At 41.6% G+C, this 17,083-nt stretch overlaps 1 protein-coding gene across 8 annotated transcripts in view; it reads left to right on the top strand.

The window, feature by feature from the left end:
* Nucleotides 1-17,083, top strand: part of LOC140200057 (inositol polyphosphate-4-phosphatase type I A) — a 265,040-nt gene that overhangs the window by 177,768 nt on the left and 70,189 nt on the right. For all 8 annotated transcript variants that reach the window (XM_072262755.1, XM_072262759.1, XM_072262753.1 and 5 more), the window contains 4 exons: nucleotides 3,291-3,381; nucleotides 11,816-11,963; nucleotides 14,824-14,954; nucleotides 15,669-15,773. In XM_072262755.1, coding sequence (XP_072118856.1) covers nucleotides 3,291-3,381; nucleotides 11,816-11,963; nucleotides 14,824-14,954; nucleotides 15,669-15,773 — 475 coding nt within the window. The remainder of the gene's footprint in view (nucleotides 1-3,290; nucleotides 3,382-11,815; nucleotides 11,964-14,823; nucleotides 14,955-15,668; nucleotides 15,774-17,083) is intronic.

Raw genomic sequence — 17,083 nt, 5'->3', positions numbered from 1 at the left:
GAATTACTGGAAGTTGGAGAATTCAGTGTTCATGTTAAGGGGCTGGAGACTACCCAGACGGTATATGAGGTGTTGCTCCTCCAACCTGAGTTTGGCCTCATCATACCAATAGAGGAGGCCATGTATGGACATATCCGAATGGGAATGTGAAGGAGTTGAAGTGGGTGGCAACCGGGAGATCCTGTCTGTTGTGGCGGATGGAGCGGAGGTGCTCGACGAAGCGGTCCTCCAATCTGCGTCGGGTTTCACCGATGTAGAGGAGGCCGCACCGGGACCACCAGATGCAGTAGATGACCCCAACAGATTCTCAAGTGAAGTGTTGCCTCACCTGGAAGGACTGTTTGGGGCCCTGAATGGTAGTGAGAGAGGAGGTGTAGCACTTACGCTTGCAGGGATAAGTACCGGATGGGAGATACATGGGGAGGGACGTGTGGACCAGGGAGTAGCGGAAGGAACGATCCCTGCGGAAAGCGGAGAGGGGTAGAGAGGGAAAGATGTGCTTAGTGGTGGGGTCCTGTTGAAGGTGGCGGAAGTTGCGGAGGATAATGTACTGGATCCGGAGGCTGGTGGGGTGGTGGGTGAGGACAAGGGGAACTCTGTCCCTGTTGTGGTGGCGGGAGAATGGGATGAGGGCCGAAGTGCAGGAAGTGGAGGAGATGCGGGTGAGGGCATCATTGATGATGGCAGAAGGGAAACCATGATCCTTAAAGAAAGAGGACATTTGAGATGTCCTGGAACGGAAAGCCTCATCCTGGGAGCAGATGTGGTGGAGACGGAGGATCTGGGAATAGGGAATAGCATTTTTGCATGTGGCAGGGTGGGAAGAGATATAGTCGAGGTAGTTATGAGAGTCAGTTGGCTTATAGAAGGTGTCAGTGGGCAGTCTGTCTCCAGAGATGGAGACCGAGAGATAGAGAAAGGGGAGAGAAGTGTCTGAGATGGACCAAGTGAATTTGAGGGCTGGGTGGAAGTTTGAAGCAAAGTCAATGAATTTGACGAGTTCAGCATGGATGCAGGAAACAGCACCAATGTAGTCATCAGTGTAGCGAAGGAAAAGTTGGGGAGCAGTACCAGTATAGGTTTGGAGCATAGACTGTTCCATATAACCAACGAAGAGGCAGGCATAGCTGGGGCCCATGCGAATTTCATAGCTAACCGTTGGTCTGAAGAAAGTGGAAAGAGTCAAAAAGGAAGTTATTAAGTGTGAGTACCAGTTCCGCCAACCAGAGGAGGGTAGTGGCGGTGGGGAACTGGTGAGGTCTATTGTCCAGAAAGTAGTGGAGGGCTTTGAGGCCGTTTTGATGGGGAATAGAAGTGTATAAGCATTGGACATCCATAGTGAAAATGAAGGTGTCGGGACCAGGGATCTGGAAGTTATTGAAGAGGTGGAGGGCATGGGATGTATCCGGGATGTACGTGGGGAGGGACTGAACTAAGGGTGACAAAGTGGAGTCCAGGTAGGCAGAAACAAGTTCGGTGGGGCAGGAGCAGGCAGTAACTATGGGTCTACCGGCACAGTCAGGCTTGTGTATCTTGGGCAGGAGGTAAAACCGAGCAGTGTCGGGTGTGGGAATTATGAGTTTTATGGCTGAGGATGGAAGGTCTCCAGAGTTGATAAGGGCAGTGATGGTGCGGGAGACAATGGTTTGATGTTTCTTGGTGGGGTCCTGTTCCAGGGATAAGTAAGCGGAGGTGTCAGAAAGCTGCCGTTTGGCCTCAGTGAGGTAGCGGTCCGTCCATCAGACTACTACAGCACCACCTTTGTCAGCGGGTTTGATGGTGAGGTTGGGATTAGTGCAGAGAGAGTGAAGGGCAGTGCATTCAGAGGGAGTGAGGTTGGAACAGGAGAGAGGAGTGGTGAAGTTGAGACGGTTATGTCTCGGTGACAGTTGGAGATGAAAAGATCAAGTGCAGTTAGAAGGCCCGGGCAGGGTGTCTATGAGGAGGAGGAGGAGGAGGGTTGAAGACGGGAGAAGGGGTCATCAGGAGGGGGAGGGGAATCCTTGCCAAAGAAGTCGACTCAGAGACATAGGCGACGGAAGGAGAGTTCAGCGTCACAGTGGGCACGGAACTCACTGAGGTGTGGACAGACGGGGATGAAAGTGAGGCCCTTGCTAAGGACAGAACGTTCTGCCTCAGAGAGGGGAAGGTCAGAGGGGATGGTGAAGACACAACAGACAGGATCTCCCAGTTGTCACCCATTTCAACTCTGCTTCACATTCCCATTCAGATATATCCGTACATGGCCTCCTCTACTGCCATGATGAGGCCAAACTCAGGTTGGAGGAGCAACACTTCATATACCGTCTGGGTAGTCTCCAGCCCCTTGGCATGAACATTGAATTCTCCAACTTCTGGTAATTCCCTCCCCCCCCCCCCCCCATTCCAGATTCACTCTGCCCCCTCCTCCAGCTGCCTATCACCTCCCTAATGGTTTCGCCTCCTTCTACTACCCATTGTGCTTTCTGCTATTCCTTCATCTTTCCTGCCTATCCCCTCCCTGCTTCCCCTCCCCCACCCCTTTATCTTTCCCTGTACCGGTTTTTTACCTGGAACCTACCAGCTTCTCCTTCCCACCCTCCCCGCCACCTTCTTTATAGGGCCTCTGCCCCTTCCCTCTTCAGTCCTGACGAAAGGTCTCGGCCCAAAACTTTGACTGATTGTTTCCATGGATGCTGCTCGACCTGCTGAGTTCCTCCAGCATGTTGTACGTGTTGCTTTGACCCCAGCATCTGCAGAGTATTTTGTGTTTACTAATTATAAGCATTGATATTAAAGAAGTGAAGCTAACTAACTATTTTAATATATTAAAACTCCCAAGCAACTCATGTCCATTCGCATTATGTCTACTTTAAGAATGACTGAAGAAAAATGCATACAAAATGTTTATGTCCATCTTTGGGTTTCAATGGCAAGTAAATAGTTTTGAGTATTGGATTTAATGTCGCAGAAATAAAACCAGAAAATGTTAGAAATACAATGCAAGCCAGGCAGCATCTATGGCGAGAGGAATTGCTGACTTCTGTCAGAACTGAGAAATTTAGAAAATTGTTTTAAGTTGAAGAGAATGGGAAGCAGTGGGCAAAACAAAAAGAACATCTCTGGTAGGATGAGGATCAAGAGAAAATAAATGACCTAGATTGATTTCAGTTGAGGAAGAGTGGTGAAGTCTTGTTAATGGCATTGTAATTCTCCATTGGAAGTACTAGTTGGTAGATGATAATGGGGAGAAAGTTTTAACTGTGAAAAACACTGTTTAACAACTTTTTCCCATATATATAACATTACAGACTGTGTTGCCAGTTGATGAAAGCTTAACAGAATCGTTGAGTATTCGCTCAAAGCACTCTTCACTGAAGAAAGATGCACTATTAAAATCAGGTAAATATATACTATTTAGAGATACAGTGATGAATTGTCGCTTCCGGCCCAGCAACTCACCTATTTAATACTATCCTCGTCACTAGGCACCTTACAATGAACAATTTAATCTACTAACCAGTACATTTTTGGGGGAAACTCCTGCAGTCACAGGGAAAACATATTTACTCCTCACAGACAACGCCAGAATTAAACTCTGACTCCAATGCCCCGAGCTGTAATAACGTCATTCTAACCACTAAGCTGCTACAGTGCCCAACCATGCTTTAGTTTGCAAGACTTAATGCCTTTCACCTGCCAGTGAAACTACAATTTTTCATTTTGCTTGGATGTGTATAGTTTCCTAATTTCCACACACAGAATGGGTGCTTTGTTGGTCTAAGTTTTAAATATTATACTGGTGAGTAGGAATGGTTACTGTGCGGATAGGTGTAACTCAAAAGCCATCTCTAAATTTGCTGATAAATGCAACCGTTGTTGGTAGAATCTCAGACGGAGATGAGAGGGTGTAGAGGAGTGAGATATCCCAGCTATATGAGTGGTGTTGCGGCAGCAATCTTGCACTCAACGTCAGTAAGATGAAAGAGCTGATTGTGGACTTCAGGAAGGGTAAGAAGAAGGAACAAAAACCAATCTTCATAGAGGGGTCAGAAATGGAGAGACTGAGCAATTTCAAGTTCCTGGGTGTCAAGATCTCTGAGGATCTAACCTAGTCCCAACATATTGATACAGCTATAAAAAAGGCAAGACAGTGGCTATATTTCATCAGGAGTTTGAAGAGATTTGGTTTGTCACCTAAAACACTCAAGCTTCTATAAATGTACTGTGGAGAGCATTCTAAAAGGCTGCATCACTGTCTGGTACGGTGGAGGTGGTGGTGGGGGTTGCTACTGCACAGGATCAAAACATACAAAGTTGTAAAATTAGTCTGCTCCATCTTGGGTACTAGCCTCCATAGTATCCAAGACATCTTCAAGGAGCGGCGCCTCAGAAGGGCAGCATCCATTATTAAGGACCCTCATCACCCAGGGCATACTGTCTTCTCATTGATACCATCAGGAAGGAGGTACAGAAGCCTGAAGGCACACATTCAGAGATCCAGGAACACCTTCTTCCCCTCTGCTGTACGATTCCTAAGTTGATACAGGGCCCATGGACACTACCTCACTTTTTAAAAATATTTATTACTTATATTTTTGCACTATTTTTAATCTAAGATATATATGTAATTGATATACTTTTTAAAAATCTCAGTGTTATCATGTATTGCATTGCTGCTGATAAGTTAACATATTTCATGTCACATGCTGATATAAGAAAGCTGATTTTGATTCTGGTGGGTGGGTGGCAAAAGATGGACAAGACAGTAAATATTAGGATCTTAGACTGCTTATAAATCATTAATTCTCAACCTGTCCAGTAGGAGTCTCACAGTAACAGATTAGTCCACATAATAAACACAAGGGATTCTATAGATGCTGGAAATAATAGAGCAACACACAAAAAATTCTGGAGGAGCTCAGCAATTCAGGTAGCAATTTCTGGAAGGGAATAAACTGTTGATGTTTCAAGCCAAGATCCTTCATCAAGACCAGAAGAGAAGGAGACAGAATGGAGAATAGGTGTCTGATGGCTTTTTATAGGACTTGCAGCTCTTCTGCATTTAGTGAAGTGTCATGTTCGCTGTCTAATTTATGGAGATGAGTAGAAATGTTTAGAGTAAAAAGCCTAGAGTAAGTTAGTAAACTTCTAGAATTTGGAGTCGGCTTGGAAATAAAATGGTTGTATCACACAGTACTGTGCCAAAGTCTTAGGCACATGTAAAAAAAAATTGTAAAATGAAGGTGGTTTGAAAAATAATGAAAAGTTTCTAAGTATCAAACAATTTATGATAAAGAGCAATAATCAGTAAAAAAAAACCTGGATCAAATTAATATTTGGTGTGACTACCCTTTTCCCTTTAAAACTGCATCAGTTCTCTTAGGTACATTGTTCTCTTAGCATCTTGGAGAACTTGTCATAGTTCTTCTGCAGACTCTGGCTCTCTTGTTTGCTCTATCTCTCCAGGTAATTCCAGAAAGCGTCAGTGATGTTGAGATCAGGGTTCTGTGGAGGCCATACCATCTTTTGCAGAGCTCCTAATTTTCTTCTTGCTGAAGATAGTTCTTTATGATCTTTGCCATGCGTTTCGGGTCATTGTTGTGCTGCAGAATGAAGTTGGGACCGATCAGATGCCTTCCTAATGGTATTCCATGATGGATGAGAATCTGCTTGTACTTCTGAGCAATGAGGATTTCATTAATTCTGACCAGATCAACTCCTTTTGCAGAAATGAAACCCCAAACCTCTGCTGTGCTTCACTATTGGCTGCACACACTCATCAATGTAGCACTCTCCAGCTCTACTACAGAGGAGCTGCCTACTGTTTGAGCCAAAAATTTCAAATTTTGACTTGTCAGTCCCAAGCTTTTGCTGCCATTGTTCAGCACCCCTGTCCTTAATGTTTTTATGTATAGTCAGTTTCTTGGCTTTGCTTCCACTTCAAAGGACTAGATTTTTGGCAGCAACTCTTCTATGAAGACCACTTCTGGCAACACTTCTGTAGAGGGGTGTACTTGGGTTCCGGTGGTTTCTGTGAGTACAGAGCTGATAGCAGTGCTATATCTCTTCTGATTTGGAAGGGACATTAGTTTGATGTATCGCTCGTCTTCTGCACTCAGTTTCTGTGATTGACTACTGTGTTTCTGGTCCTCAACCTCGCCTGTTCCTTTGTGCTGCATTTGAAGAGCTTGGATAACACATCTTGAACCTCTTGTCTGCTGTAAAAATTTCTGCTTGGGAGAGACCTTGCTGATACAGGATTACCACCTTGCATCTTGTTGCTATGCTCAGACTTGTCATAGTGTAAGAATTGATGATTCAAAGGTTAAGCTGTCATACCCTCACCTTTTAGTTTGGTTACCCTTTGCCCTGTTTGATTCCCTCTACATCTATTTTTGTTTCAGTTAATAAGTTTAGTTCATTGAACATTACGTCAGGATTATGAGCATCCTGCTTGTTTAATCATTCACTGGGCTGTATACCTACAAAGTATCAACTTTTCATTTGAAAAGTGGTCTTTACGTAATATGTTACTTTCTTTAACAAAATACAAAAAATTCTCTGTAGCATTTATTCCTTTGGAAAATAAATTTTTGGAAATTAAAAATTTGCCCTTTTCTGCTGACAGACCAATGCTAAAGTCTAATAAATAAATCTGAAGCAAAATTTATGTAAGAAATCTAGAGTGCTTAAGACTTTTGCACAGTACTGTATACAAGGCATTAAAGGAACAGAGAAGCAGCATGGTGGTAGGACAGGGTAAATAGCTCTGAAGTAAACAACAATCAGACTAAATCCAGAGCAGGTACGAGAGTTAGAAGGCCACCTATGTGAAATAGTGACCTTATTTGGACTTATAACCATATAACAAGTTACAGCACGGATCCAGGCCATCTCGGCCCTTCTAGTCCGTGCCAAAGTCTTACTCTCACCTAGTCCCACTGACCTGCACTCAGCCCATAACCCTCCATTCCTTTCCATATAGCTGTCCAATTTAACTTTAAACAACAAAATTGAACCTGCCTCAACCACTTCTGCTGGAAGCTTGTTCCACGCAGCTACCACTCTCTGAGTAAAGAAGTTCCCCCTCATGTTACCCCTAAACTCTTGCCCTTTAACTCTCAACTCATGTCCTCTTGTTTGAATCTCCCCCACTCTCAATGGAAAAAGCTTAAAAAGCCTATCCATGTCAACTCTATCTATCTCCCTCATAATTTTAAATACCTCTATCAAGTCCCCCCTCAACCTTCTACGTTCCAAAGAATAAAGACCCAACTTATTCAGCCTTTCTCTGTAACTTAGGTGATGAAATCCAGGTAACATTCTCGTAAATCTTCTCTGTACTCTCTCTACTTTGTTGACATGTTTCCTATAATCGGTGACCAAAACTGTACAGAATACTCCAAATTTGGCCTCACCAATGCCTTGTACAATTTTAACATTACATCCCAACTCATATACTCAATGCTCTGATTTATAAAGGCCAGCATACCAAAAGCTTTCTTCCCCACCCTATCCACATGAGATTCCACCTTCAGGGAACTATGCACCATTATTCCTAGATCCCTCTGTTCTACGGCATTCTTCAATGCCCTACCATTTACCATGTATATCCTATTTTGATTAGTCCTATCAAAATGTAGCACCTCACATTTATCGGCATTAAACTCCATCTGCCATCTTTCAGCCCACTCTTCTAACTGGCCTAAATCTCTCTGCAAGCTTTGAAAACCTACTTCATTATCCACAACGCCACCTATCTTAGTATCATCTGCATACTTACTAATCCAATTTACCACCCTGTCATCCAGATCATTAATGTATATGAAAAACAACATTGGACCCAGTACAGATCCCTGAGGCACACCACTAGTCACCGGCCTCCAATCTGACAAACAGTTATCTATCACTACTCTCTGGGATGTCCCATCCAGCCACTGCTGAATCCATTTTACTACTTCAATATTAATACCTAACGATTGAACCTTCCTAACTAACCTTCCGTGTGGAACCTTGTCAAAGGCCTTACTGAAGTCCATATAGACAACATCCACCGCTTTACCCTCGTCAACTTTTCTAGGAACTCTTCAAAAAATTCAATAAGATTTGTCAAACATGACCTTCCATGCACAAATCCATGTTGACTGTTCCTAATCAGACCCTGTCTATCCAGATAATTATGTATACCATCTCTAAGAATACTTTCCATCAATTTACCCACCATTGACGTCAAACTCACAGGCTGATGATTGCTAGGTTTACTCTTAGAACCCTTTTTAAACAATGGAACAACATGAGCAATACCCCAATCCTCCGGCACCATCCCCGTTTCTAATGACATTTGAAATATTTCTGTCAGAGCCCCTGCTATTTCCACACTAACTTCCCTCAAGGTCCTAGGGAATATCCTGTCAGGACCCGGAGACTTATCCACTTTTATATTCCTTAAAAGCGTCAGTACTTCCTCTTCTTTAATCATCATAGTTTCAATAACTTCCCTGCCTGTTTCCCTTATCTTACACAATTTAATATCCTTCTCCTTAATGAATACTGAAGAAAAGAAATTGTTCAGAATCTCTCCCATCTCTTTTGGCTCCACACATAGCTGTCTACTCTGATTTTCTAAGGAACCAATTTTATCCCTCACTATCCTTTTGCTATTAATATAATTGTAGAAACCCTTGGAATTTATTTTCACCTTACTTGCCAAAGCAACCTCACATCTTCTTTTAGCTTTTCTAATTTCTTTCTTAAGATTCTTTTTACATTCTTTATATTCCTCGAGCACCTCAGTTACGCCATGCTACCTATATTTATTGTAGATATCTCTCTTTTTTCGAACCAAGTTTCCAATATCCCTTGAAAACCATGGCTCTCTCAAACTTTTAACCTTTCCTTTCTACCTAACAGGAGCATAAAGATTCTGTACCCTCAAAATTTCACCTTTAAATGACCTCCATTTCTCTATTACATTCTTCCCATAAAACAAATTGTCCCAATCCACTCTTTCTAAATCCTTTCACATCTCCTCAAAGTTAGCCTTTCTCTAATCAAAAATCTCAACCCTGGGTCCAGACCTATCCTTCTCCATAATTGTATTGAAACTAATAGCATTGTGATCACTGGACCGGAAGTGCTCTCCAACACAAACCTCCGTCACCTGACCTATCTCATTCCCTAACGGGAAATCCAACACTGCCTCTTCTCTCGTTGATACCTCTATGTATTGCTGTAAAAACTATCCTGCATACATTTTACAAACTCCAAACCATCCAGCCTTTTTACAGTATGGGCTTCCCAGCCTATGTGTGGAAAATTAAAATCTCCCACAATCACAACCTTGTGCTTACTACAGATATCTGCTATCTCCTTACAAATTTGCTCCTCCAATTCTCGCTCCCCATTTGGTGGTCTATAATACACCCCCAAAAGTGTTACTACACCTTTCCCATTCCTCAATTCCACCCAAATAGCCTCCCTAGACGAGCCCTCTAATCTATCCTGCCAGAGCACCGCTGTAATATTTTCGCTAACGAGCAATGCAACACCTTCCCCTTTTTTCCCTCCGATTCTATCATACCTGAAGCAATTAAATCCAGGAATATTTAGTTGCCAATCACACCCCTCCTGTAACCATGTTTCACTAATAGCTACCACATCAGACTTCCAGGTATCAATCCACGCTTTAAGCTCATCCACCTTTCTTATAATGCTCCTAGCATTAAAATAAATGCATTTAAGAAATTTTCCACCTCTTATTCTCTGTTTATCACTAACGGTGCAAACAACTTTACTGTTTTCTATTTTCTTCTTCTCCCCTATATCTGTTGCTACAATCTGGTTCCCCTCCCCCCTCGTATCTAGTTTAAATCCACCGGAGCCTCGCTAGCAAATCTACCTGCAAGAATATTTGTCCCCCTCCAGTTCAGATGTAAACCGTCCCACCGGAACAGGTCCCACCTTCCCTGGAAAACTGCCCAATTATCTATAAATCTGAAGCCCTCCCTCCTGCACCATGTCTTCAGCCACGTGTTGATCTGTGCTATCTTACTATTTCTAAACCCGCGTGCACGTGGCACTGGTAGCAATCCTGAGATTGCTATCCTAGAGGTCCTGTCCTTTAACTTGGCGTCTAACTTCCTAAACTCACCTTTCAGGACCTCCTCACTCTTCCTACCCATGTCATTGGTCCCTACATGGACCACGACATCTGGCTGCTCACCCTCCCTCTTGAGAATACTGAGAACTCGATCTGAGATATCGCGGACCTTGGCACCAGGGAGGCAACAGACCATCTGGGATTCTCGATCTCTTCCACAGAACCTCTTATCTGTCCCCTAATTATCTAATCCTCTATCACTACTGCTGTCCTCTTTTCCCTCCTTCCCTTCTGAGTTGAGGGTCCCATCTCAGTGCCAGAGATGCGACCACTGCAACTTGTCCCTGGTAGGTCATCCCCACCAACAGTATCCAAAATGATGTACTTATTATTGTTGGGAATGGCCACAGGGGTGCTCTGTTCATTCTGTCGATTCCTCTTCCCTCTCCTGACAGTCACCCAGCTACCTGTCTCCTGACTCTTAGGGGTGACTATGTCCCTGTAACTCTTGTTTTATTTCTGCCTCTGCCTCCCGAATGATCCGAAGTTTATCCAGCTCCAGCTCCAGTTCCCTAACTCGGTTTGTCAGGAGCTGCAGCTAGATGCACCTTTTACAGGTGTAGTCATCAGGGATGATTGTACTCGCCCTGACTTCCCACATCCTGCAAATGGAGCACTCAACTGCCCTAACTGCTGCCTCCATTACCTACTCTTAAGTTAATTAGATTTATTAAAGGAACTTACCCGGCCTTACCTCACTTTGAGGTAGTTTTTAATTTTAAATTTTACTAAACAAAGATAGACAACTAACCAATGTGCAAAAGAAGACAAACTGTGCAAATAAAAATAATACTGAGAATTAGTTTACTTTGCAGACTGACAGATGGTTTACACCCTCTGGACCTCCTTGCTGCCGTCAAAACCTGACAATAGTAAACCACATTCCCCACTGGCCTCGGACTGTGTCTGCACACAAATATAATCACTGCCAAGGATTCAGTCAGCGCATTCACGGGGCAACAGCACAAGTGATTTTCCTTCAAGTACAAGTATATGATAAAAGAACAAGGGAATTGGACCAACTTACAGCATAGTGTGCTGATGGCATTTATTTGAGCTATAACGCTTCTATAATTTTATGAAAATCAATCTGATCCTGAAGTACATTACAGCACTAAACCGCTTCATTTATACAGAACCGCAAAACTAATTTCATTATTGCATTTTTCTGCATTTTCTGTTTAATGCATAGAGGAGGCCAGATTATGATCACCTTGGAAATCTATTGAAACCAAATTTGTAGGAGAGTCATGGTTTTTTTTTTCTCGTTTCGAAGAATTACAGTATCAAGGATATATAAATGACTGCTTCAGACAAAAGTTTAACTTTTGCTGATGAAGGGTCTTCTACCTGTAACCTCAGCTCTGTTTTTCTTTTCACAAATGCTGTCTGACCTACAGAGTGCTTCTAACTTTATCTGTTTTTATTTCAGATTTCCAGCATCTACAGTTTTTAATGTTTTTCTGTTTTAAGTATGTTTGGCTGCCTTCTCATATTTGTCATGTTTCCTCTCAATATTTAGCTTTTTCTGCTTTGCACAGTTTTAGAGAAATTAAATTTTGGTTTCCTGCAGATTTAAGAGTATCATCATTTGCTTGTCTAAAAAGATTCCTTTAATAAAAATGCTGAAGAGGATGTCAGTAAAATGTGAAATGTTCCATCTGTTTAATTTAGTATTTGGAGGGGTTATCTGTCGGATGTATCGTTTTCCTACAACGGATGGGAACCACCTACGGATACTGGAGCAGATGGCAGAGAGCATGTTATCCCTGCATATCCCCAGGCAATTTGTCAAATTGGTCATTGAAGAGGATGCAGCAAGGTACGTTTTGAATACTTTTTAATCAGTATGATAAAATAGCCAGAGGGAATGTTGGTTTGGTATGGATCAAATCAAATTGACAGGCCTTAATCAGATTTAGATCTAGAGTTTGACAGATCTCGTTTAGAAACCCATCATTTTGATGATCTTCTCAAAATCAGAATGCTTTTGTTAGTCCATAGTAGAACAAAAGTTGCACAGCTCCACTTAGTTCAAAGTAAATTTGTAATCGATCTTATATATGTAACCATATACAGGTTGACCACCACAAATATGGAATGATTGGGACCTGTCACAAACAAGAGAAAAAGTGTAGATGCTGGAAATCCAAGCAACACACAAAATGCTGGAGGAACTCAGCAGGTTAGGCAGCATCTATGGAAAAGAGTAGAGTTAGAGTTTCGGGCTGAGACCCTTCCTAACACTTTACCAAGAGTTTCTGCAGAGCAGTTATCTAAAATCAGCATTATCTTACCAACAAGGTCACAATGAGCACTTGCTCCTGGAACAAAATAATGTTCAAATCGTTCCAATGTGATGTCAGTTGTAATCCACCCTTTTTGTTGGCACGGTATATTACTGGAAACTGCTTCATACCTTTGAAAGCTCTGGAATGTAAACTTTTGCCAATGACTAACAGCTTACACCTGCGGGTTCCTGCAGTGTTTAGAGCAGCCCAACATCATGACACAATCCTTTGATGCTTTATGATCTGTTGGTGATTCTGCATCCTCTGTGGTCAGTGTTCGTCTTGGAGTACAGTGCCAACATAAGGCTGTTTTGTCTGCATGGTTGATTTCATCAAAAACTAAGTTAACAAACTCAGCAGCAGCTACTTCCTTGCCTCCTAACCATTTTTCACTACACGCTGCATGAAATTTTATGCCATATCACTGCTTGAAATGCTGAAACCAACCTTCACTCAAAATCCAGTCCTAATTCTTCATGAAGTCATTTTGCTTGTTCCTTCACCATCTCTCCTGAACCAAGCAACACACAAGGATAAGTTCTTTAGCTGTTAATTCTTTACAATTATATTTATGACCTGGAGAAGGCATCCATGTTTACCAATAACACTAAAATAAGAGGGAGTGCACATTGAAATGAGGCTACTTTGAATCTGCAACAGGTATAGATAGGTCAACTGAGTGGTAGAAAATTTGATAAATGAATTTTAATGTAGGAAAGTATGAGGTCATGCTCATTGTACAAGGAATGACAAGACAGACTTTTGTCTAACTGGAAAAAGAGTGCTGATGAACAAAGTAGACAGGGATCTGAATGTTTTGCAGAAATAACAACATTAACAAAGCAGGTGTGGCAAGTGGCACAGTGGCCTTTATTACATGAAGGTTAGTGTTTAGAGACAGGAAGCACTATTACAATTCTGCAGGCCACTAGAGAGGCCAGACCTGAAGTACCACGCACAGTTTTGATCCCTTTATTTAGGATGTATTGGCATTGGAGACAGTCCAAAAGTATTTGACTAGACTGATTCCAGGGGTGATAGAGTTTTACTAATATATATAACTGAAGAAGTTGAATGTGTACTTTTTGGTGTTTAGGAGGATGTGGGTTGATCTTATTCAATCTTTTAAGTTCCAGAGTGGGCATCCATATGTCTCAACAAGTGGGGGAATGCTGATGAGGGGACATAGTTATAAGATTAAGGAATGTTCATTTAAAACTGAAGTGAACTCCTCACAGAGAGTGCTGTAAATCTAGAAATCTCTACCACAGGGGCTTGTGGTGGATAGCTTATTTGGGGTATTTATAGAGAAACTCAAAATATTTCTGAAATATATGGGAATTGAGGCCAGTGCTGGGCAGGCACCAAGGAGATGAAGCCTGGGGCAGTTCAGCCATGAAATTGAATGGCAGGTCATGTTTGAGGGGCTGAGTGCTCTATACCTGTCCCTATTTTCTTGTGTTCCAAGAGGGAAAGGAGAAGTAGAAGGTCTTTGCCTGAGGTCCTGGCTCTTTTAATTGTAACTATAGCAGTACAGCTGTCCACCTAAATGAAGGAGCAGAAAACAGAATTTGAGATGGGTGGACATAGGTACCCATGCTCAAAGGTTCAGTCACTGATGTAAATTTAATGTTAGAGGGAGTGAGGGTGGGCAAGTTCCTCAGGTCATGCTTTTGAGTGTAGGAAGAACTTGGTCTATGTTTGGGAATGCATTCCTCCTGCTGTTTACTCGCTGGAATTCTGCAGGGAAAGTAAATATAGTTATCTCTGTTCCTTTGTGAACTGCTTGCAAATCTTCAAGGCAGGTTTTTATGTGTAGGTCAGACTTTCAATTTAAGTATTGTTGCCTCACTGGTGTGTTGCATTTTGAATTTGGGGTTAATCTCCACCTGCTAAAAGGAAATTAATACAATGGAAAAGACCGGCTGTTATATAGATGTATTTTGCTGTTGATAGCACTGCTAATCAGATAGAATTAAAGAGATAGAAAAACACTAATTATCCCAATCAATCAGAGGTAATACTCCAAAGTTTACTGCATTGAACTATTGAATATCCACTAGTATTTTTGTCAGAGTGATCTTACCTTCAAATATGACTGGTGTCCTGCAAACTTGGGCAGAGTAGATAAAGTTATTTGTCACTGCCTGAAAAATGAGTGTTTAATTTAACTTATTCATTTCTCAAGGTACGATCATTGATGGAAAAGTCGGTATTTATTCATCACTAATTACTCTTTTTTTAAAAAAAAGTGATATTGGACTGCCTTCTTGAATTGCTGTTTTCCATCTGGTGACATTATCATTCTTTTGGTGAACTTTGAAGATTTTGGAGAGTTTAATTTTGTGTTTTACTTTCAACATGTATTCTAATTGTTCTTCTCTCTTGCAGGATATGTGAGTTGGATGACCTGGGTGAGCTGTCACCTTGCTGGGAGAGCCTTCGACGGCAAATAGTTACTCAATACCAAACTCTAATCATAAATTACCAGGAGAATTTAACTGATTTGCACCAATATAAAGGTTGACCCAAGTTTATTATCTTTATTAAGTGATATTTCAAAATTTCTTTGTTCTCATTGTGGAAGGACTTTCATGAGCAGGAAAGGTTATCACTTTTGGTCTAATTACTAGTCTTAAGATTGTGGATTGTAGCTGTTGCAGAGATAAGTTCGCTTTGCTGTAGCAATATCTCTCACCTCAGTCTCAGAACCACTTCTTCTTTACTTCTGTGTGGTAGTTCTCATTTCTACAGATTCCTTCCTTATTTTCTGAGCAAAATGAATATTGGTTTTGGCAGTAACATTTGTTAAATATTTACTGGGCAGTAGAGTAGCCACCCAAGTCGAGATAATACTGAATGCTGTAAGCCTCTGTTCACAAAACAATCAACCTTACAGATATGTACATTTGTGCATGTGTAATTAGAAAAAAAATATTGCATTCATGTACAGTGAGCTGCTATAGTTGAAACTAAATTAAATAACTTGTTTTATTTCTTGTGTTGGTCTTTGAATATTTTCAGTTTATTTCTTTTTTTTGATATCCCGGGTGCCATTTTTTTGAAATAATTTTTTTAAAATTAATCACCCATAAACCTGTTATATGAATATAGAGGTTAACAATTCAAGAAAGCATATTTATATGGGTTTATCCTCTTTTGGACACTAATTTTTGCCTTGACAATTTACACAATTGACAGTGATTTGTTATTTTGCTCTGACTAAAATTCCATAGGTCCATCTTTCAAAGCAAGCAGTTTAAAAGCTGAGAAGAAATTAGAATTTGTACCCACTAATTTGCACATACAACGGATGCGAGTTCAAGATGACTCTGGTGCAGGTAATTGGCTTAAAGGGTTAAACATTGCTACTGTACATGTTAATTCTTTCTCGGTAATTATTTTCTCTCATTGTAGGCATTAAACCAGTAAATCTCTTTTGAACTTATCTAAAACCACAATATTGCTTTTGTAATACAAAAGTGAAAACAGCACATATAATTTTTGGATAGAGTGTAAATGAAGTTCTTTTAGTAAATATTTCCAGAATTTGAAATTAATCTGGAATGTCCACTTTGCTGATTTTCAATCTTTCCATCTCTTTTATCTGTTAAGATATGTTTTCTTAAAAAGCTAACCTACTCACAGACTTATCCCACCTTTTAGATTTTTTCTTCACCTTTGAGGAAATGTCTGATTTTTGTATTAACAATATACTGCTCATGGAACAATTGGTACTGTTACATACCCCGTAACTGAGTTGCCAAACCAGCAGAAATGGATCACTCAGTTAGAGTCTGGATTACTGGAACTAAGAAAGCTTTATTAAAGAAGCAAGCAACACAGTACTCTAATCAAAAGGATAATAAATGCAACAGTTCAGCAATGATAAACACACATGTACACAGAATTAAGATAACAGGATCAATCAAGCTCTATCGTTGTCTAGGGGTAAATGACCAGTTTCAAAGTGATGCAAAGTTCAGTTCAACTGAGTTCAGTTCAGTTCACAGTAATCACTGCCGTGGCGATGGACAGTGGGGGGAAGGAGAGAGAGAGCAAAAACGAATGAATATTCAAACGGCTTCCACACAGACCTTCGATATTCTTCGCAGTCAGCTTTCGGGTGAGCCCTTTGTGATGTCTTCTGAGGTCACTGACTGTGACCCCTCCGTTTCCAGATACGATCTTTCCTCAGCGGTGAACCCGGCACCCAGGCAAGGGCGGACACACACCAGGTTCCTGCCAATCGTATCTTTCCACCCTGTGCGTCTCTGGCTTGGTCTCGCGACCAGCCCTCCAAAGACTCCCACCGACTTGTGGGAGGCGCACCGCTTCCAGGGTCTCATTACCTCGTGGTGTCGTGTGTCTTGCCTTAGTGAACCTGTCCCTTTTTATCCCCCTGCTGGGGTATCGCCTGTCCATCACTTCAAACAGTTCAGGGTTCAAAGGGGAGCCAATCTTGACAGCTCTCCTTCCGTCCCTTCATTAACATCTCCAAATGCTGCTCCATTGTTTTCCTTATCTCTCTTTCTCCTGAAGACGGGTGGCAGACCAACTGCTGATCCCACTGGTTCCAGCACAGGACAGTTAACATCTTAATCTATGTGTACTCTCATCACACCCCTCACCTTTAAGGATTTTTACCGGG

The sequence above is a fragment of the Mobula birostris genome, chromosome 7 (genome assembly GCF_030028105.1).
Source record: "Mobula birostris isolate sMobBir1 chromosome 7, sMobBir1.hap1, whole genome shotgun sequence".
NCBI lineage: Eukaryota > Metazoa > Chordata > Chondrichthyes > Myliobatiformes > Myliobatidae > Mobula > Mobula birostris.
Note: the sequence above shows the minus strand (reverse complement) of the source record. Positions and strands in the feature narration are given on the sequence as shown.